The sequence below is a fragment of the Marmota monax genome, unplaced genomic scaffold (genome assembly GCF_021218885.2).
Source record: "Marmota monax isolate L192 unplaced genomic scaffold, Marmota_monax_Labrador192_F-V1.1 WCK01_AAM20220418_F8-fsc00041, whole genome shotgun sequence".
Taxonomy (NCBI): domain Eukaryota; kingdom Metazoa; phylum Chordata; class Mammalia; order Rodentia; family Sciuridae; genus Marmota; species Marmota monax.
The window spans coordinates 15,541,520-15,563,144 of NW_026695238.1; the positions used below are offsets into that span (position 1 = coordinate 15,541,520).

Consider the following 21,625-nt stretch of genomic DNA (forward strand, 5'->3'; position numbering starts at 1 on the left):
GGTTATTTACACTTCCACCTGATCAGTTGCAAATTCTAGGGTAAACACAACCCTTATTCCAGGTTCATAATTTAGTGGAGCAATTCACAGATATCAGGAACCTATGCTACAGTTTATTATAAAGGATTCCAATGAGCATCTAGATAAAGAGGTTGTAGGGTGAGGTCCAGAAAGGTCGCGAGTAGAGAAGCCTGTCCCCAACAGAGTCCAGGGGGCCACATTCCCGGTACACAGATATGTCACCAACATGGAAACTCCCCAAACCTCATTACTCAAGGGTTATTTATTTTTTAGTTGTAATTGGACACAATATCTTTATTTATTCTTATGTGGTGCTAAGGATTAAACCCAGGGCCTCACATGTGCTAGGCGAGCACTCTTATCACTGAGCCAAAACCCCAGCCCTACTCAAGCACTGAAGTTCACTGTGGAGGCAGCGCTGATTAAATCATTGGCCATTGGTGAACTCAATCCTCTTGTCTTTTCCCACTCTCCAAGGTCAGGAGATGGAATGTAAATTCCACCCCTCTCATCAGTGGGCAATCTGGCCCCATCTTAAGGCACAGATCAAAACCAAGAACTTTGAACACTGGCATACTACTATTGTCTAGTGTATGATTATATTCAAATTCTACCATTGTCTAATCTATGTCTTTTATGAAAATGTTTTCCCCACTCTAGTGTCAAATCCAAGATCATGTGTAAGGTCTCTTTTAGCCTAAAACCATCTCTTAGTTTTACAGTTCCTCTGTTATGATAAACTATGGAATTTTTCCAGCAAGTAAAATGAGCATTGATTCAGATAAAACACAGTATGGATTCTGCATCTCATATGGCAACCAGGCCCCATCTTAAGGCATCTAAGAATGGACTCTTTAGCATGAACACCATAAGGTGGAAAGGGGCTTATCATGAATAAAATAACTTCCATCAAGGAATTCTAAAGACCTATATACCAGGAATTGGAATTGGAGACAACAAATACATCAGATGCTCTGTATCTACAGGATCTATACCTGTGAACTCAACCAACTGTGCATCAAAATATTAGGAAAACAAGAATGTTTGTACTGAACATGTAGAGACTTTTTTTCTTTTTATTAGTCCCAAAACAATACAGGATAGTGACTACTTGCTAGGTATTTTACATTATATATTATAAATAGCCTGGAGATTAAGTATACATGTATATAGGCATATGTGTGTATAGGTAATATGCAAATATTATTGCCATTTTTTCCAGGAGAAAGAATAGAACGGAATAGAAAACTGAAAAACAGACTCCTACAAGGGACTTAAGCATCCATGGATTTTGGTATGGGGAGTTCTGGAACCAATTCCCCAAGGACACTGAGGGATGACTGTATATAGTTTTTACATACCACAATGATAGACTGCAGCAAAATGTTGGAAATCCTAAAGGGCTACACCTTCACTAGAAGCATGATATGGAAAAAAAATTATTCCACAATAAAGGGCAATAAACTGGACTGCCTTGACCTTAGTACTGAATGAAGGGAAAAATTTCCTCTAATAATCACCAAGGATAAAAGGTGCTTCATTTTATCTGATCGGGAAGGTGTCCAAAATGGTGGTGTCTTGGCAAACGTGGCATAGCATTTGACAGCAATGTCTGCACAGCTTTCTGAATCCAGAACTGGAGAGCTAGATACTGCAGTAAGGTCAAAGAAATGGAAGAATGTGATTGACTTAGCTTCATTTTAGAAACTGGTGAAGAGCATAGGGTTGATGTGAAATGTATTCTAATGTCACAATAGACTCTAGTGAGCACTTTCCCAGACCTTCTACAATTCACTGAGAAAATTATGAAACTTTTAAAAAGACTCCAAAGGAGCTTTAAAGAGATATATCTTGTTCATATATGAAGACTCAAAACCCCTGTGTATGCACGCATGCAGGGGCATGTGCATATGTGAAAATATGGGAAAGTGATTCTAGGAAGACACACAGAAGCATAAACAAGATAGGTAAGACAATCCTGAAGAGCAGCATGTAGGGAGACTTGTCCCACCAGATGGCATGATTTAAAATTAACCTATGGCAATTAAGTGTGTATTTGCCCAGGAGGAGAATGAATAGAACAGAATAGAGATCTAAAAAACAAGACTCCTGCATTAATGAACAATAGATCTAATGAAACTGACACAGTAAGTTGGTGGAGAAAAGCAATTATTCAATAGGTGGTAATGGGTAATGTTTTGGGGAAAAATTCTCATACCGTTCACAGAAAACCATCTAGAAGGACTTATATTTTTTGTTGTGTTTTATGGTCCTGGGGAAGGACCAGTGTTTCAAATGTCATTAAGTGATGGTCAATGAGTGCTGTTTTAAAGAGCAACCACATGACACTGCAGCCATATTACATTAAATAGGATAAAATTTGCCCTGGCTTTAAATCCTACTGTGAAAGCTTTGTACATTTTCACTTACAATCTGCGGGATGCAAAATCCATACTGTGTGTTATCTAAATCAATGCTCATTTTATTTGCTGGAAAAATTCCATAGTTTGTCATAACAGAGGAACTGTAAAGCTGAGAGATGGTTTCAGAGTAAAAGAGACCTAAAAAAAAAAAAAAAAAAAGATAACTAAATCTAACACATGATCTTGGATTTGACACTAGAGTGGGAAAAACATTTTCATAAAAGATATAGATTAGACAACTGGTAGAACCTGAATATAATTATACACTAGACAATAGCAATAGTAATATACCAGTATTAAAAGTTCTTGGTTTTTTTATCTATGCTTATGTAAGAGAATATCTTTGTTTTTGGTGGATAAACACCTAGTATTTAGAGGTAAAGGAGTCTAATGTCTTCCATTTACTTGGTTCAACACTAACAATGATGTTAATAATGTATACATGTCTGTGTGTGCACATGTACAAATGTGGGGTTATGGTTTAGATATGAGGTATTTCCCATTGTGAGACAATGAAAGAAAGTTTAGAGACAAATGATTGGGTTATGAGAGCCTTGACTTAATCATTGTGCATTAATACACTGATATGGATCAACTGGATGGTAACTGTGGGCAGATAGGGTAGAGCTGGAGAAACTGGGTCACCAGAGGTGTGCTTTGGGGCTTATGTTTTGTACTTGTTGAGAAGAGTCTCTCTCTCTCTCTCTCTCTCTCTGCTTCCTGGTACCATATTCTAAGCTGCTTTCTCCCTCCACGCCCTTCTGCCATGATGTTCTGCCTTGCCTCAGGCCCAGAACAATGGAGTTGGCCATCTATGGACTGAGACCTCTGAAACTGTGAGCCCCCAAATAAACTTTTCGTCCTCTAACTGTTCTTGTCAGGTCTTTCAGTCACAGTGATGAAATAGCTAACTAAAACATGTGGCAATATGTTAACAACTAGAGAATCTAGGTAAAGAGTGCATAGGAAGTATTTGTACTACTGTGGTATTTTCTGTACATGTAAAATTATTTAGAAATAAAAATTTAAAACATATCTGAATTAACTTAATGCCTATCAAAGTTTTCTACAGGGTGCGTATACAATAAATGGCAAAAGATCATCAACAAAATATTGTAAAAGGAACTGAGAAACCAAGACATCGCAAGATATTTCTAAATGAGTTTGTACACTTACTTTAAATTGCCAGTTTCCCAGATGATCAACATCTTTAATATATACATGATAATGTCCTCCGTAGCAGCCACCTTTGTGTATAATGACTGAGAAGAGGTCATATATATATTCTAAATCATCTAATTCACTCTAAAGGAAAAAAGGAAAATAAACATGGATAGTTTAACATAAGATGCTAAAATATATGTAAGTAGAATGGAAAAAGAATTCCAAGTATTGAAATTAATTAGAAATTACAGTGAATATCACTGTCATTTAAAAGTAAGATAAATTTAAAAGACTGGCTTTAAATTAAAAAATTTTAAATTCATTGGTCAACTACTAAACACACTATATTGATCTATTTTGGCCCCTCACTTAAACGTGAACACATGTATCTGAAAAAGCTGTTAGTTTGGGCTGAGACATGTAAGCTAGAGGTTTTTAGCAAGAGAAAACCATCTTTGTACATATCTATCATGATGTTAAACACACATGTTCTATACTTGACGAAACTGTCCTATGTTCCAACCAGGCTGCCCCACAGAGTCAGAGTCAGATCAACTATTAACCCTCCAGACATTTCAGTCATCTGAACAGAATAGAAATTTAGCAATTGTGAACAATAGTTGTTCTTGTTTAGAGGCAATATGTAGAATGAAGAAGTTCTTTCCTGCTTTATTAATTCTATGATCAAACTTTTCTATAATTAATTAATTAATGCACTTTATATTTACATGTAACTCAAGAGATAAACTTCTACACTGGCAATTAAAAACAAAACAAATGGAAACAACTACAGTAGATTAAGAGACACTTTAAATTTCTGATGCAGAAGAACAAGAAAGCCTTAGTTTTCACTTTCCAGGGGTCTGAAGCACTTGACATAAGCTCCCTTCTGATTGTGCCATCTAAACTAGACCAGTGTAACTTGTGATGTAAATGCATACATGGGTGTCTGCTGAGGGATGCTAGTTACCGGAGGAATGTATTTGATTAAAATATTATAGTTTTTGAGTGGACAGTAATTGAAAATGTCTGATTTAGGCAAAAGACAGGAGAGAGATACACAAAGATGCAAGGTGTTTCTACACTAATAGAAATTCAAAAGCAAGATTGATGTGGATGTCCTAGATAAGTGGTCAATTATATTACTTATTTCAGATCTGTTATACTGAAGTATGTTAAATCACATGATGAAATACTTTTTATAAAAAGAGTAGTGAGTATATTAACTAACCCTGGGAAAATCATTGATTTTGAGTATGCCAGTAATAGGCTAAGCATCCACAGAATACTAGAATCTCTGAAAATTCAAACATTCAAAAAAAAAAAAAAAAAAAACCCAAAAAGCTGAGCAATTAGGCCCACCTGTGAAGAGTTTGAATTAAATAATGTTAACAAAAGGATTACTTTTTTTTTTCACAGAAATTGAATATCTAGCTAATAAATATTCTGTTCCTAATAAAATAAGAATGATTTATAATAAGAAATATACCAGTCTCATCATTCTGATTTTAGCATGTATAATAATGATATAAAAACTATAAGTGGGTCATAAAGTAGTTTGTTTTTATAATTAACTTGCTTTCAACACATTTTCTTTCCTGTGTCTTAAGGATTACAAATTCTAGACTAGAAAAATTCTATTTGTCTGTTCACTTTCTAGACATGTAATTCATTATCACATCTAAAATAAATCCAAATAGCAAAGTACCAATTAATGGTAATCTTTCTAAAAGCAGGATCATTTTAAATTTTGTTTTAAAATTTTCATCTCAAAGATTTTTCAAGAAGAGTTTAATAGAGAACAGAGAACTTGTACACTTTAGATTCAAAAGGACTGTAAACAAATCAGAAGTTCTCAGCTCAGGGCAATTTTGCAACCCCATCTCCAGGACATATGGACTTTTGACCACTTTTGAAGACATTCTCATTGCCAAAGTGGGAGAGGAGTGGGGATGCTACTGTCATCTATTAAGTAGGCCAGGTGATTTTTTTTTTTTTTTTTTTTTGTGGTGCTGGGGATCAAAGCTAGGACCTTGGGCCTGCTAAGCAACTGCTCTATCACTGAGCCACATCCCAGTCTAAAGAGGCCAGGAATGCTAGTAGACATCCCACAATGTACAGCACAGTCCTCCACATCTAAGAATGACTAAATTCAAAATGTTAACAAGGCTAAGGTTCAGGAATTCTGTAATAAACTTCCATCAGGTCAATAAGATTCAAATATAGAAGGGGAAAAGAAAGAATTTAAAAATAAAATAATTCAAACCTGCTCACAAAAAGGCTTGAGATTGATCCGGAGAGGGAATGTGTAACTGCTAGTTTCCTTGTAGCGTTCACACTTCACAAAATCAAAATTAAATCTTAGTAATGAGACAGTAAGAAAAGGAGGCAACTTGCGCAATTTGGCCGACTGTTAAAAGAAAAATTCACAAAGTTTTTAAAAAGCAGTTATGTGAAAGGATAATGTTACTTAAAGTATGAAAAAAAACACCTGTAAGCTTTAGGAGAAACAGGTCCTTAACTCACATACAGTCATTAACAATGGGTTCAATAATATAACTTGAGGAATCTCATCTATTTTATGGGACTACGGGTGATTGATATCACTCATTTATGCTCACAAAAGTTTCACAAGCTACTTTTGTTTTCAGAGCTGCCATTCTAAAATCCTACTTGATGAACATGTTGTAACTGCTCATTATCCCTCTCCATCTGCTCCTATTTTCTGCCCAATTCCTGGCCTTTTCCTTTGCTCCTTCATAATCTTATTTTACCTGAGCTCTGAACACATGAATTAGGAAAAGTTTAAGTGTATACGTTTTCTCTAGGGAGAAGATCCACAGTTTAATTAGACTTTTAAAAGGACTGTAATCCCAATGGTTAAGATCTATTGATCAGAGTTTTATAGTTGCTACTTTAAAACTCAAAAGCAGATTAAGGTATTTTTGTTGTTTTAATTCCTTAGTTTAAAACTAAATAGTACATTAAGATGATTTTTATTTAAGAGTCATCACTTAGCTGGGTGCAGTGGTGGATGCCTGTAATTCCAGTGACTCAGGAAGCTGAGGAAAGAGGATTTCAAGTTTGAGGCTGGCCTCAGCCACTTTAGGAGGTCCTAAGCAACTTAATGAGAACAGGTCTTGAAATAAAAATTTAAAAGGGCTGGGGATGTGGCTCAGAGCCCTTGGGTTCAACCCTTAGTACCAAAAAAAAAAAAAAAAAAAAAAAAAAGTCATCACTTGTCCCCAGACCTCTTAGTAATGGCCATAATCATATAAACCCAACACTGTTAAACATATATTTAAAATAATAATTTCACAAATCTAGTGGGTAAAAAAAGTTAAATAAAAAAGTCCCAGCCATAAAATAACTTGGCAGATTTTCAGACAAGCTCTATGGATGCATCCAAAATAACACAGAAACTCTGCTATTATATGATTAGAAAAGATTGCTAAGGACAGGAAAATCTACATTTACTCAAAGAGCACACCAAACCTAAATTCAGAATGCAATAAATACATGGCAACTAGAAAAATACTCCACAATAGAGAAGTTCCACCGAAAAAGAATTAAACCAACAATATTAGGTATATAAAAAAACTGTATTTGTTTAGCAGAAGGTTAGGGTTAGCAAAGGGTTCCTGTTTTATTAAAATGCAAATTAAGTTCAACAAAAAATGTTTAAGTAAGTATCTAAGACTTTTCCAAACGCTGAGATTTATACTTATCAGATAGTAGTTCTAACACCACAGGTGAAGTACAAAATGAGTAAACAAATGGTAATTCTCTCTCTAGGTTTAATAATGAGTACAATATATGAAAACATATATTAAACAGTGTAAACTTCATCCTGGTTTCAAAGACTGTTGTGAAAGCTATAGCCACAGGGTTTACTTTTTTATTACATTTACTTCTATCATTTCCAGGATACAAAATCAGTATTGTGTATTAAATTAATATTCATTTTATTTGTTGGAAAAGTTCAGTTAACTGTCAGCCATAGGAATAGTGCTACATGTCTTTGGCATTATGGATCCACTACACAGGTATGTTTTTTGTGGTAGCTGTTTACGATAATGCTCAATAACCATTGACCGCACTGAGCTCAAGTTTACAATGTTTATGAATAGTCTATCACATCATCTAGTAACAGTGGGACAGTTAACTACCTAGGTAAAAATTACAGCAGCAGGGTTGATGCTTCATTGCTCATAGGAACAGGTGCTGAGAGGAGAGCCAGAGAAGTGCAGAAATGGCACATTCAAGCCAGAGGAATGGGAAATGGCATTAAGAATTTATACACACACAGACATATCAGACATTTAGAAATAATCTGTAATAAGCACCTTTTATATTAATATTAGTGAATTACTAATACCTAGCAATTTATTAGCATTGATGATGTTTTTGGTGGAAATTGTATAAAAATGTTTAAAAAAAAACAAAACAATTCTACTGGGCATGGTGGTGCACACCTGTAATCCCAGTTATTTGGGAGACTGAGACTGGAGGATCAGAAGTTCAAGGTCAGCCTGGGCAACTTAGTAAGGCCCTATCTCAAAATAAGAAGGGGTTGGGGGTATAGCTCAGGTATGTCCCTTAGTTCAATCCTCACTACTGAAAAAAAACAAAACAAAAGTTCCATATTGAGAAATCACATACAATTGTGAAAGAATGGTGAAAAGGAAATACATATGGTTGCTAGAAGGTAAAATGGAGAAATAAAAAACCAACTCAAATGTTAAAAAAACAAAAAAATGTTTTTCTAAAATCTGTCCTGTGAAAGACACCCTGGACTCAAAGGACTCAGCTAGTGAAGCACAGAGAACTTACATCAAAACTGGGACAAAATGTCAACATGTGGTCGATTTTCAGCAATGCCAAAGTGCTGATATAATAAATCACAGCCACATCATAAAGAAGCTGGAATGGGCAAAATTTAAGATGTATGAAAATAACACTGGGGAGGTGTTCCATTAAGCTAAATGGGAGTTGACTCTCATTTCACTTGTCAAAGCGGTTCTTCCTTCCTGGAAGCTAGGATAACTATGAATTATATCTACAAATGACTCTAAGTAGGAACATGACAAATTTGAGAAATATCAGAAGTCTACGCTGACTTATTTTACTTTTCTCTCTTAGCTCACACTATAAAAGAAATCAGTTGCTTTCATCTTGTCTCTCCATCTTCTATTTTGCTTTGCTATCCTGAAAGAAATCCAGAAGTACTGTGCTGAAGACCATGACTAACAAGGTCAAGACCCACAAGTGGGAAAGTGCATATGGAATGTGCTCAAGCGAAAGAGGACGTATGTCAGGGTTAGAAAATAATTGCATATTGAGAAATTAAAGAGAGCCACCTATTTTAGTAGCAGGAAACAGAAAGGAATGCTCGGCAAGCTTCTTGATGGTGGGAAAAAAACAGAAATACTACTATCTCCTTCATAACAGCGATTTGCTAAAAGCAAGGAATTTATCCAAAAAAAGCAGCTTAAGAAAAATTGAGGAATAAAAAACATTTTTCTTGGGAGAAAAAGAAGTTCAGACAGCTGTTAGGATGAAAGATTTAAAAAATTCTTCACTGTAAAAAAATGAAAAGACAAGATAGTAAATAAAATGTCTTTTTTATTCTTGAGCCAAGAGCTTCAAGTGTATCCTTCAGTCTTTATCATACAGGTGGCTTCCGGTGACTTGGCTGCCACCAAGTTCTCTGTGGGCACCCTGGAAAAAGGAAGGCATTGTTGTTACCTTTGCTGCTTTAACCAGCCGGTCACAAGTTCCACAATGGTACAAGTTGTCATAGTCAAAAACTTCCTCTTCTACATACATGTTCCAGAGTGCATCTTCCAAACCAGATACGTTTTTGACTGCTACTGTTAGATCTAAGAAGTCTTCCTGAAGTATACAAGAATGCAATATTGAAAAAACAATTTCACAGATGTTTACAAACACACTGCCAACTCAAACATACACTGGGAATAATCAGGTGTATCTTTCCTAAAACAGTGTACATAGGAAGATGTCTTCATTACTATGACATTCATAACACAAAATTTTCCTTTCTAAATCAAGCTATCATTTAGTATAAAATGTATCAAGAAAACATTGATAAAGGAAGATATTTGTAAGTTTAAATGCAATAAAACATATAGTTGACTTAAATACAAAACACCCGCACAAAGTTCATTAGCACTGTTTCAGTCTTTAGACTAGAATTAATAACAGCAAAGGCAGGGTTGAATTTTATCTCACATAAATTCTATTTCTTCAATTTCTTTTGCTAAGGTTGGTTTAAGATACACTGAAGAAGTTACATAAGAAAATAATTATGTACAGCCACGATAAACAAGTTTTTCTATGAAAATAAGGAGGGTGGTATTTTGCAAATAGGAAGTCTATCTATTCTAATATAAGAATATTTGAATTATAATATGTTTTTAGTAATAAGTGCTATTATAATTTGGCAAGTATAAATCATTTATGGTTCTCTGTGTGTATGCAACAGCATTATTTAAGGGACTATGAGGTCTGATAAAGGAGAAAGCACTATTTAGTTCATGGTAAAACTCTCGAGTATTAAAACTAACACTTTAGGTTTAAAATATATGTGTGAAAAATTAAAGTCCACAATTTATAATGTGCTTTCTATACATTGTATTTCACAAGTACTTTGTGTGAATTATTACATTAGCACTAAGTCAATCATACAGTAATTCAAAGAAATATGATCTATTAATTATTTTCAAACCAGGCTGACCAAAAGAGCGTCTATTAGCACAGGCAATAAGGGCCAAGTAGCACTGTTTTTATTGTTCCCCAACTACTTCTTAGAAAATAAAAAGAGAAATATATATATATATATATAAAAATGTGCAGGTGTATGTGTACACATATACCTACACATACAAAAACACAAGTAACATATTTATATTTCCAAAAGTGCAACAAACACATTTAGAAAATAGCATTTCTCTCTCATACAAATACAGAAACTTTCTTTACTCTTGCCATAACAAAAGAAGATTTTTATTAGAGTTCAGTGATGAAATAATTAGCTGTATAAGACTTGTAAAGCACAGAGATTATTATATTTACATGAGCAAACTTCTAATATCTAGTTTCCAATCATATTAAATGAACAATCAGTATTATTAAAAGAACTGAAGGTTACATTAGTAAAGAGAATTATAAAAGCTTTATATGTAATGAAATTTATATTTAATACATAAACATAAGCACATATGAGATAAACTTTCTGAAGGATATTAATAAACTAACTCTAATATTTAATTACAGATGCTTGTCAATTTAAATATTCTCAGTATTTTTTTTTACCTAATTAATTTTATTTACAATAGTCTAACCATGATGATACTGGATTCTCCAAAGAGACCAATTTTTGTATTTTCAAACTTCCCCCTAAAACTCTTTTTTAAATAGTAGAGTATTGAGTAAAATATTGTTTTAAGATATTTGCTTCTTTCAGTTCACATGGGGAACTGTATTATTAACTGATGATTCAGGTGTAGTCAGAGTAAACAGAAAAAACTGATAAATTATTTCTAATAATAAACATTTTTATCAGACTTAATTACATGAACTGTAATTTACAATATAATTTATTACTAACACTCTTGTGAATTCACCTGCTTCTCACTGATGTTCTTACATTCGTTACAAACAACCTGGTTAACAATGGTTCCATGATACAGACGATTGATGAGGTCATGGCCAGAGGTCCCAACCAAAGAAGTTTCCAAAGCACTGAAGAGAATTCGATTCAGTTCCTGCACATCATGTTGTCTCATTTCCTACAAAACAGGTAATTTTTAAAAAGTAATTTTGTTCTTCAAGTTTTTAAAAACAGATTTTAAGAATACAGTACTAGTTTACAAAAACCCAAGATCTATAAAGCAATTCAAAGATAAGCATTGATCAGATATAAGGATGACTAAGCAAAATAAGCCAAGAGCAGGTTAAGAGATCACTACCTGCTTTTACTTCTACTACAGAAATAAACGTGTAGGTCGTGTGGGTTGTAAACTTACAACTCCACTAAAAAGGAAAGTGCCCACATCACATGGGGAACTGCACACATGGCTGTGCCACAGGGAGACAAGACAGAAGCACAACAGGTTTTGACCATGTTTCAGAGCTGGCAGCGAGTGCATAGGTGGAGCTCACTTAAGTCACAGTGGCTGGTGAATATGAGTAACTGTCAACATTAGAGAAGGTATAGAATTTATTGCTTTGAAGTATAAAACAACAAAAAATAAAACTAACATAATACTCAGAAAAATTCCACATGGAATGTGCTTAAATCTGAGCTAAGTGTTAGCATTCCTTAAGAACAATTTATGAACCAAGCCAAGGGTGTGTACTGCCATTTAAAGAAGCAGAGATGAGGAGAAAGATCTGCCAAGGAAGAAACAGGAGGGTGGGTCCTGGGAACTGAGAGGAGCTGGGGACAGAGAAGTGACTTCTGATCTTGGTATGTGGATATCATTGTTGACTTTGATAGGAAAAGCAGAAAGGAGGTACAGGAACATATGCAGAGTGCAGAGGAAGCAGTGAGGGAAGACAATAGAAAAACAAGTTTCACATGACCAGCAGCAGATGAAGGGGATGAAAGCTGGAGTAAGGGGTAAGGCTGCGATTGTTTTTTGTCTTTTCAAGTACAAGATACCCAAAGATATAAACCTGCCCTCTATCACTGGCTCAAAGGGAACAGAAAACTTGTAGCAGTTAAACTTCATTCTTTAAAATTTTACTTAGAAAAAATAAAATAGAAAAAGTCCTCCTAATTTTAAGAATTATAAAACCAGTAACTTAGTAGATGCTCACTATCAAAAACAAAGGGAAGCCGGGCTGGTGGCACACGGCTATAATCCCAGGGGCTTGGGAGGCTGAGGCAGGAGAATCACAAGTTCAAAGCCAGCCTCACAAAAGCGAGGTGCTAAGCAACTCATTGAGAACCTGTCTCTAAATAAAATATAAAATAGGGCTGGGGATGTGGCTCAGTGGTTGAGTACCTCTGAGTTCAATCCCCAGTACCAAAAAACAAACAAATAAATAGGAAAAGCCATCAACAAAGGACTACATCATAAAACACCATGTGTAGTATCCACCGACAGAATATCATTTGACAGTAAGAAGGAATGAACACAAACTCTAGATGAATACACTGGAGAACATTATCTTCAGTGAAACAAGCCAATTACAAAAGGTCCCATATTGCACAATTCCATTCCCATGAAATGTCCTGAACAGTCAAATCCACAAGACCAAAAAACAGACTAGTGGCTGCCAGGGGCTAGGGGAAGAGGATGATGGGGGAGTGACTGCAAATGGATATGGGATCTCTTTTTTGGCTGGTGAAAAGGTTTTTAAAAACTGATGGTAGTGATGGTTGCACAACTCTGTAAAAATACTAAAAAACAATGAATTGTACCCTTTGAAAGAGTGAATTTTATGGCATGTATAGCTCAATTAAATGGTTAATTTTTTAAAGGGAAGGAAAAGGGAATTAATTTGAGGTGGCAGCCCCATACCTCAAATTTAACACACTTATTTAGGGACTATCACGCCACTTCCCTTCAAAGTCCATGTCCTACCTCTTTGATGACAATGTGGTGTCACCTACACTGTGAGTATCCAAAAATACACTTGTGATTATAATTACTTACTGTGAGAAGGAAACATTCAAGCATGTTGAGACTCTAAGACAAAACTAAAGGAAGTCAGATAACATGACATACCAGCATTGACTTTTTTTCTCTACCGCTGGCAACTTACTCAGGGCCCTTCATACCTCATCGCTAGTCCACCCGAAGCTGTTGGTGAGCTCCACTGTGGATGCAGCTTCCTGGTCTAACAGCAAAAGCTGAGCAAACAAGCGCTGCAACTGCAAAGGTATGATTCGAACCTGGGGTGAGAAACGAATGCACTTCAAAATGAACTCTTTCAAGGGCCAAGTGAGGGTTCTTCAAAGAAATGCATACTAGTTTTCTCTTATTTCCTAGTTCATTTAGAACAAAGTTCATAAATTATTCATCTTAAAGAGAGAACTAATTAGAATTCAGTTATTTGAAAATTCTAATTCAAACCTAAAAGTTATGTTATCTGGAGTTCTCTACCTTGGCACAGTTCAGGTAAATATTTAAATTCACATAGGCCCTAATAACCACCCAAATGATCATAGATTGACAGCACTTAGAATTTCTAATAGTTCATTTTTTCTGTAAGATATCTTTGGAACAGATATATTCCAAAAGATGAATGTAGGAACTTTCTAGGCACACATCTCTCACTCATGGGACAAATCACACCCTGCCTCCTTCTCTGCTGGCTCCATGCCTATTCCTGTCTTATTCAAGATAAGGAGGGCCCAGCAGACTGAGCAATGAATGATTCTCAGGGACCAGTGTGCAGGTCAGACTTTAAGGGCTAAAAGGGAGAATATGCATTTAGAAAGCTGTACAGCAATTTTACATGTCCATGACATTTAAAAAATATACTAGGAAAATATTGATTTGCAACAAACTGGGGGAAAAAAACCACAAAAAAATGGTCCTTTGCCACATGGTTGGAGAAGTACTGGGCTGCATCATGAAATACTACGGTTAAGAAGTATAAATCTGAGCCTGAAAGTGATGAGAGACTTCTGTTTGAATGAAGTTTAAGCAGGAAGAACATCATTAGATCTGCACTAAACATGATTTTACTACAGAATATATAAAATAATAAGCAAATTCCTTATTTAATGTATTTTCAGAGTACCAAATTGAAATAATACTGGTCTTAGTTGTTTTCACTGTTGCAAGTAAATATTTTAAATAGATGTTTGGATGAGCTAGTGTGAGTAATTTGTAAATATCAGAAGTAAGAATAAACAACATAAATATAGCACTGTGAAGTATGTTTATAAAGCAATAGCAGCATTATATTTGGAAAAGTAGTTCTTTTTTGGAAGGAAAATGTCATTGCTAATTAAATATAGGCCACCTTATAAAAATAAAGACATACTTGGCAATAAATAAAATTAAGAAACATTTCCTCAATACTCCAAAATGCCCCAGTAAATCAAATTTATTACCTTTGCATCTGGTTTATCCTTATCCTCTAAAAAACCAAGTTCTTCTGGGCCAAGAGAAAATAAAGCTTCTAAAAAAAAAAAGTAGAATCAAATTTCATTTTAGAAAAATGTTTAGAAAGCCAAGACTACCATAAAATAAAAGGTTCAGAAATATGATTGTTATGATATTTACACCCTTAATCTATACATTTTGTTTTCTTGTAATGTTTTAAAATCACTGACTTTAAGAAAATAAAGTGGTACGCTAAGGCTTCAGTATGGAAGATCCATTAAAAAAAAAGAAAAAAAAATCACTCATTTCTGCACATAGAACCATTACCAATCACACTGACTCTTTGTTTCCCATTGCCTATGGCAGTAGGACTGACAGCCAGGAGGAACCTTGAGAAAGTACAAATGTTGCAAGTCTGTATTTTCACATCACAGGAGTCTCCCAATGGGCCTTTCACTGGCAGGACCATCTTTTACCTGGAGATTGCTCCCTTCCTTTTATTGGTATAAAAACATCTTTTCCATGTTGAGGGTAATAACAGATGGTAGTAGTGATCCTATCTGGAAAAAGAAGCTGGCAGCCCCAGGCCAGGCTCCAGAATTTTTTATAATCCAACATGTAAGTTTATGAACCAATGGGGAAATATCTGAATTTTTTAAAAGTCTGTATACAAACTGGCAGAAATTCCTTCAGAGACTTGGCAACATTCCAGGGAGATTAGAGAGGGGAGAGTGTGTCTCTACTAAAAATCCCTGCTGCTCTAGCAATTACTGTGGTGAAAGTTAAATTCCTTACTAGTGATGGGACAAGGAAAACATTAACAACAAATCTACAGGTTAAAGCACAAAACCATACAAGGACTTTTATAATCATCTTTCACTACTCTATTGTGGGAGAGTGTACCAGGAGGACAATGGAACCTAACCTAGCCTTACTCCTTAAACTACTCTTCCAAAAGTTCCGTTTTCTCCTCAGTGCTCCGTAGTTCTTATTGTTTCTAAATCGCATCCCCCTTCAATCTGTATCAGAACCATACTAAGCCATATAAGAGTACATTTTACACTATGATATCAAAGCATGTGCTTGGCCAGCCAAGTAGAAGCTGACCTGGGGCTTTCTGCCCTACTCCTACCTCCAGGCACTCTCCATGACCTGTTCCATCCCTTCACTTTCCTCCTCAGTCTCTCCTTGATGTTACTTTTCTACTTCAAGTTAACCTTTAAGTTCAACCACATAAAAACATGAAAAAGTTTTATCCCTTTTAGGAATCTGTTGGTTTTTTTTTTTTTTTTTGCTACTGGGAATTGAACTCAGGGGCACTTGACCACTGAGCCACATCCCAGGCCCTGTTTTGTATTTTATTTAGAGACAGGGTCTCACTGAGTTGCTTAACACCTCACTTTTGCTGAGGCTGGCTTTGAACTCCCTATCCTCTTGCCTCAGCCTAAGCTGCTGAGATTTATAGGTGTGTGCCACCGCGTCCGGTAGGAATCTGGTTATTAATACTGAAAATTTCTAAGAGGATTCACTGACTTCAGCAAGGAGATATTTTTACAGAAATGGGGTCAAGGACAAGAGGTACCACTTTTAAATCCTATAATGCAGTTCAATCCATTAAAACAGTCCTGGGAAGGGGTCAAAATTTCTGGAGGAGAAAGTCTTTCTAAGCTTAGAAGCAGAAGACATCATGAAGATTTGATAAATTTTGTAGTGGTAGGAAGAGGATCATATACTCAGATATAGGATGATTCGGATTGTCTATCCTCAGAATCTGGAGACCCTGTAGAGATCTGAACTACAAAGTCGTGTGACAGTTGGGAGTGTCCCAATTAGGGCCTTGTGAAGGTAAAATAATGCTCATACTGGAATCAAAGAAACACAGATGTTAAGAGTCATGTGGAGAAAGCTGCAAACATGTAGACACAGGCAAGAAATCGAGGGTCCAGTGAATTCAGAGTTGATTTCTGGGAGAGTTCTTTTATCTTCACAATAAATTACCTTTTAACATAGCTAATCCCATACAGTAAGACTTTGGATTTTCGGAATTCAGAATTTCCAAACTTTAAGAATATGAAGGAAGTGTTATATTCACCCAAATAAGATAACTAAAGACTCTGAATAGCTTCACACTGGTTATGGTTCTGAGGTTAAACAAATTCAAGTCAGATCACATCAGGGTCAGAGCTTTCCGGAATTCAGAAAAGAAGACAAACAACTGTGAATGTGTATAAATAATGTGACAATCCTACCCACTTTAAAAGTTAGAATATAATTGTTTAGGTAAAATTGGATTAAGTGTTTGTTACTTTGGAGAAAGTTTTCAACTCAAAAATAGAAACAACAATGATAAATTCTACTACTAGTGACAGAATTGTCTTTATTTTGCATTTTAAACTGTGGGAATTAGGAAATATATTATCTTATTTTTAATTTTGTGATTAAACACTATAATCACACAGAATACATTTACAATAATTTAAGCCTCACATTTCTCTGTAGAGAGAACCACCAATTTGCCTTATATTTGCAATAATAAACACATAGCATGGAACACAGCTTTAAGATCCTTTGTCTATTTGTGATTTTGTATAATTAATTACATGTAAAGAGGATGGTACATATTACTATTCAAATGTATGTAATACAGCATACCTCTGAATTCAGGTGTGAAATGAAGAGTCTGAAGAAGGGAATTGAGGTAACAGGTTCCACCCTGATTTCTGATTCCACTTAAATTGGTGAATTCTCTGGGAGCAGGTGGCTCCAAAGCTTTAGTCTTTAATTTCTTCCCTTTTCCATACTGATTATTTGACACATTGGAACAATCCTCTTCAAATAGGTCCCCAAACATTGTGAAACTAAATACTATCCTTTAGAAAGAAATGATATGTTATGTAAATGCTTTAAAAAAAAAAAACAAAAAAAACAACACTTCCCCCAAATCTCCCTACCTTACACTTACAGTTGTCCATTTTGTTATGGTTCTTTTGAAAATATGTAATTTGTGTTTTGGAAACAGCAAAATCTGAATTTTTTTCATCCCTGCCAGTATCCTAACTAACTTGTGTAACCCTTGGCAAGTTATTTAGCCTGTTTTCTCATAGGTAAAATGGGATACCATATGTCCTGTAGGGGTCATTTAAACAAATGACATAATAAAAAAGAGCACTTAATATGCAGAGTTTGGCCCACAAAAAATGAAGGCCGTTTTTAAAAAGGCATATTTGCATCATCATTGAAAGAAAGAAAACCCATCACCAAACCTAATCCACCCTCAGCGGTGGCAACGCCTAGGTTCTGAGAATTGGCAGAGGCCTTGGGACCATCATTCATTTACTAAAATCTCTGCCTCAGGACTTTGTACCCGAGTATATCTTAATGATAAAATGCATCAAATTAATCGTCTTTATAGCAGTTTAGGATACTGTCCTCAAACTAGAGAGCAGGGAAGAGGTCTCGGGGTAAGGAAGACTGCCATTGAAACGATGCAGTCTGAAGGTCTCCCGTGCACATTGGTGCACATCGGCGACAGCAATGTCAGCCCCGGGGACCAAGTGACTTGCGCCTAACTCTACATCGAGTGTGGCGGAGAGTCCTTGGAGAAGAGAAATACAAAGCACCTAGCCGTTTCCAAGAAACAGGAAACCCGGAGGACAATTATCCTTTTCAACTCATTCCTCAGAAGAAAAGTACAAGAAGTGGAACTCGAGGGTCTGGCCTCGAGGTCAAAGTCTGGATTCCCGACTCCCTCAATCCACGACCGAGGTTCGGGCGTTCCTGCCCTCCAGCCCTGCACGGGACGCAGGCCCACAACCGGGCGCAAGTCCCCGCGGCCCGCAATCACCGACCCGATTCAGGAGCGCGACTCGACCCCGGGCAGGCCCGGGCCGCTCTTCGCTCGCCTTAGTCAGGCAGCGCCACACCACCGTCCCTAGTTTCCCACGTCCCTCTCGGGACCCGGGCGCTGGTCCCACTTGCTGCCTAAAGCCCAGACCCCGACCCCAGCCAAAACTTGAAGCAATCTGACGTGCCCCAACTGGGCGCGGCCATGTTGGCGAGGGCGGGTCTCCGGAAGCGCTGGGATGAACACACACCGCGCCTCCCAGGGTGCCCCGCGCGCCGAGACTCCCAGGTTGCCCCGTGTGCCGCACCTCCCAGTGTGCCTCGCGCGCCGCCCCTCCCAGGGTGCCCCTGAAACTTTGTGCCTTCCTCAGCGTCTGTTTCATCTTCACGAATTGTAAGTAATGTACGTAAGAAGGCAGTAAAAGCAAAAACAAACAAACGAAAACTCTCAAAATGATCTCCTTTTCCCCCCTGAGGACTTTCTGTGGGCTCTTTCAAAGTTCGAGTAGGCTCCACTTCCGGGACTTTCCTTATCTAATACAGCTTCCGTTCAGAGGTGAACGTGGGAGACAGGAAGAGGATAATTTTGGCCTCAACTAAAGCTCTGAGAGACTGAGAACAGGAAGTTGTAGCGGAAGCTGGAAGGGGAAAATCCAAGCGAGACTACCCAAGGAATTTCTTTTTGTAACATTGGCGGGAGATTGGTGTGACTGGGAAGTCCAGGGAGCTTTGGCTGGAAGGAAGTGGAGGCACAGGGCTGGCAGGAAGAGCCTGCCCTCAACTTTCACAAAGCCTGGCTACCTGGCCCCCCCAGGACCCCCTCCTCGTGACTCTACGCCTGGTCCTTGCTGTTCTATCCTCACTTCTGTTTTGCTTGCTCTGCTTCGTCTCCCTCTTCCCAATAGATATTCTGCAGACTTCCATGCCCTGATCAGGAATGACCGCGGTAATTAAAGCTCCATGAGGACACAGGCTTTGCCTTGTAAACAGCCGAACCTCCTCAGTGCCAGGCACATTACCAGATATTAACAAGTTTTTATTGAGTGAATGAGTGGCCTCTTAATACCACATCCTTCCCCTCATCCAGGATACAAGTCTTGGGTATGTAAAACTTTGACTTGTCCATGAATCCCATACTCAAAAAAAGAGTATTGCCTGGATAATGTTTGCTCCATTTCCATGGCTCCTCTTCTCCCACAGAAGCCATACATTAAGATCAGATCGCTCAGCTCCATATATAACTTCACCCAAACCTGTCTTTCACAATAATGGGGTCAAGTATGTTTTCTTTCATTACTGTGAGTGTGGTGATAGAACAACAGAGTCTCTGGGCAGTTACCCCTCTAGCCTATCCATTGTGTATAACACCAGGAAGTGCATATAGACAAACTAATCAATAATAAGAAAAGCTGAGGACAAAAATAAACTTTTTTTTTTTTCCTTGAGATTTGAAGAACTGAAAAACATCTTGTGACTAGGTAATTGAGACCAGATGTGTAGCCAGGCATGGTGGTGCATGTCTGTAATCCCAGAAGCTGGGGACGTTTGGGCAGGATCGTGAGTTCAAAGCCAGCCTCAGCAATTTAGCAAGGCCCTAAGCAACTGAGACTCTGTCTCTAAACAAAATATAAAAAAAGACTGGGGCGGGGCTGGGGTTGTGGCTCAGTGGTAAAGTGCTCACCTAGCATGCATGAGGCACTAAGTTCGATCCTCAGCACCACATAAATATAAAAATAAAGATATTGTGTCCACCCAAAACTAAAAAATAAATATTAAAAAAATTTAAAAAGGACTGGGGATGTGGCTCAGTTGTTAAGTCCCCATAGGTTCAGTCCCTGCCCCCCACAAAACAACAAAAATCCCAGATATATGTCATCTTACTACCGACCTCCACCTGTGAGAATGTACCCACCAGTCTGCATCTCCTATATAGTTGTTCCTGAATCAGCTTTCTGGCAAGATGGTCCTTTAGGATGATCATTTGCCATCTTCCAATCAGCTGGTTCTTCATAATAAAGTTCTTTCTCTTCCACTCCCTTGCCTCTGCACTGTCCCACTGACTCACCTGAGCATTAGGATGACAGTCCTTTAAATGGACTCCCATTTTATCCATCCCGTCCTGCACATCACAAGGAGATCCATTTGATGTGCCCTCTGAGCTCAAACTTCCCTGCTAAAGAATCACCAATGATTCTCCACGGTCTACTGTAGCCTCTTCATTTTGATGTTAGTCCAGCTGTGGTCCCAACACTACTATTTATTTTACAACCCATTCTTCTCCAGTTCAAAACATTTCCAGGTATGCCACAGGCTTTCCTGTGTCTCTGGTCTCATCCTCGCAGGGTCTCCCTTCAACCCTGTTCAGCACAAAACCCATCTTGCAAGCTAAAAATTCAAAGAGGACATGTTTGTGTTTGAGAACTTTGGTTTGTTTGAATGTCACCAATTGGAGTATCAAAACCTCGTGGAGAGATGAAGTATTTAAACTAAGAAGACTGAGTTGTACTGGACTGTTTTAGGTCCCTTTAACAGCCATTGACCATCAGCTTTTGTGTCTGACCTAGCATTTTTGTGTCTACAGGATTAGCATATGCCACACTTGAGGGACCTCTGTCCTCTATTAAATCTTCAGGCTGGGAAGGAGATAGCACCTGACTTCTGTAGGAAATTTCCGTTTTTTTTTTTTTTTTTTTTTTAATTGAAAGCATCTGAATCTGGAAGATTCCCCCTTTTTTATGTAACTTGATTACCTGATGACCCTACCTACTTTGGGGGGATTATGAAAGACTTGCATGATTTCATCATGGAAGAACCATGTCCTTGAGGGAATCATGTCCTTGGGGAGCTTGTATTGTTAACTTGACTTTATGTTCCCAAAGCATGGTCATTGGGCTCAAAATAAACCAGTTTTTTTTAAAATTCAAAGTTGTTATTTTTTTGTTGACAATCTGAATTTAACTCATCCATGAAAACTTTCCAGATCTCAGTAAACTATATATGATCTATTTCTTTGAAGCTTTTTGCCTATGTCTTTGGAGTCTCATCACAGTATCTCCGTGTTATTGGGCTTTATCTATCCTGTAGCCC

The 21,625-nt window shown here is 37.2% G+C and overlaps 1 protein-coding gene across 17 annotated transcripts in view; it reads right to left on the bottom strand.

Annotated features, from left to right (window-relative positions):
- Positions 1–18,790, bottom strand: part of Usp40 (ubiquitin specific peptidase 40) — a 72,355-nt gene extending 53,565 nt beyond the window's left edge. For 13 of the 17 annotated variants that reach the window (XR_006850783.1, XR_006850782.1, XR_006850789.2 and 10 more), the window contains exons 1-8: positions 17,647–18,309; positions 17,348–17,565; positions 14,704–14,771; positions 13,420–13,533; positions 11,255–11,419; positions 9,357–9,503; positions 5,875–6,018; positions 3,621–3,749 (exon numbers count right to left, since the gene is read on the bottom strand). Coding sequence is in view for 8 of the 17 variants with exons in the window: in XM_046439686.2 (XP_046295642.1) it covers positions 3,621–3,749; positions 5,875–6,018; positions 9,357–9,503; positions 11,255–11,419; positions 13,420–13,533; positions 14,704–14,771; positions 17,348–17,565; positions 17,647–17,735 (1,074 nt within the window). In the remaining 9 variants the exon portion in view is untranslated. The other 4 variants (XR_006850786.2, XR_006850784.2, XR_006850787.1 and 1 more) reach the window with 4 other exon arrangements.
- Between the last annotated feature and the right edge of the window lie 2,835 nt (positions 18,791–21,625).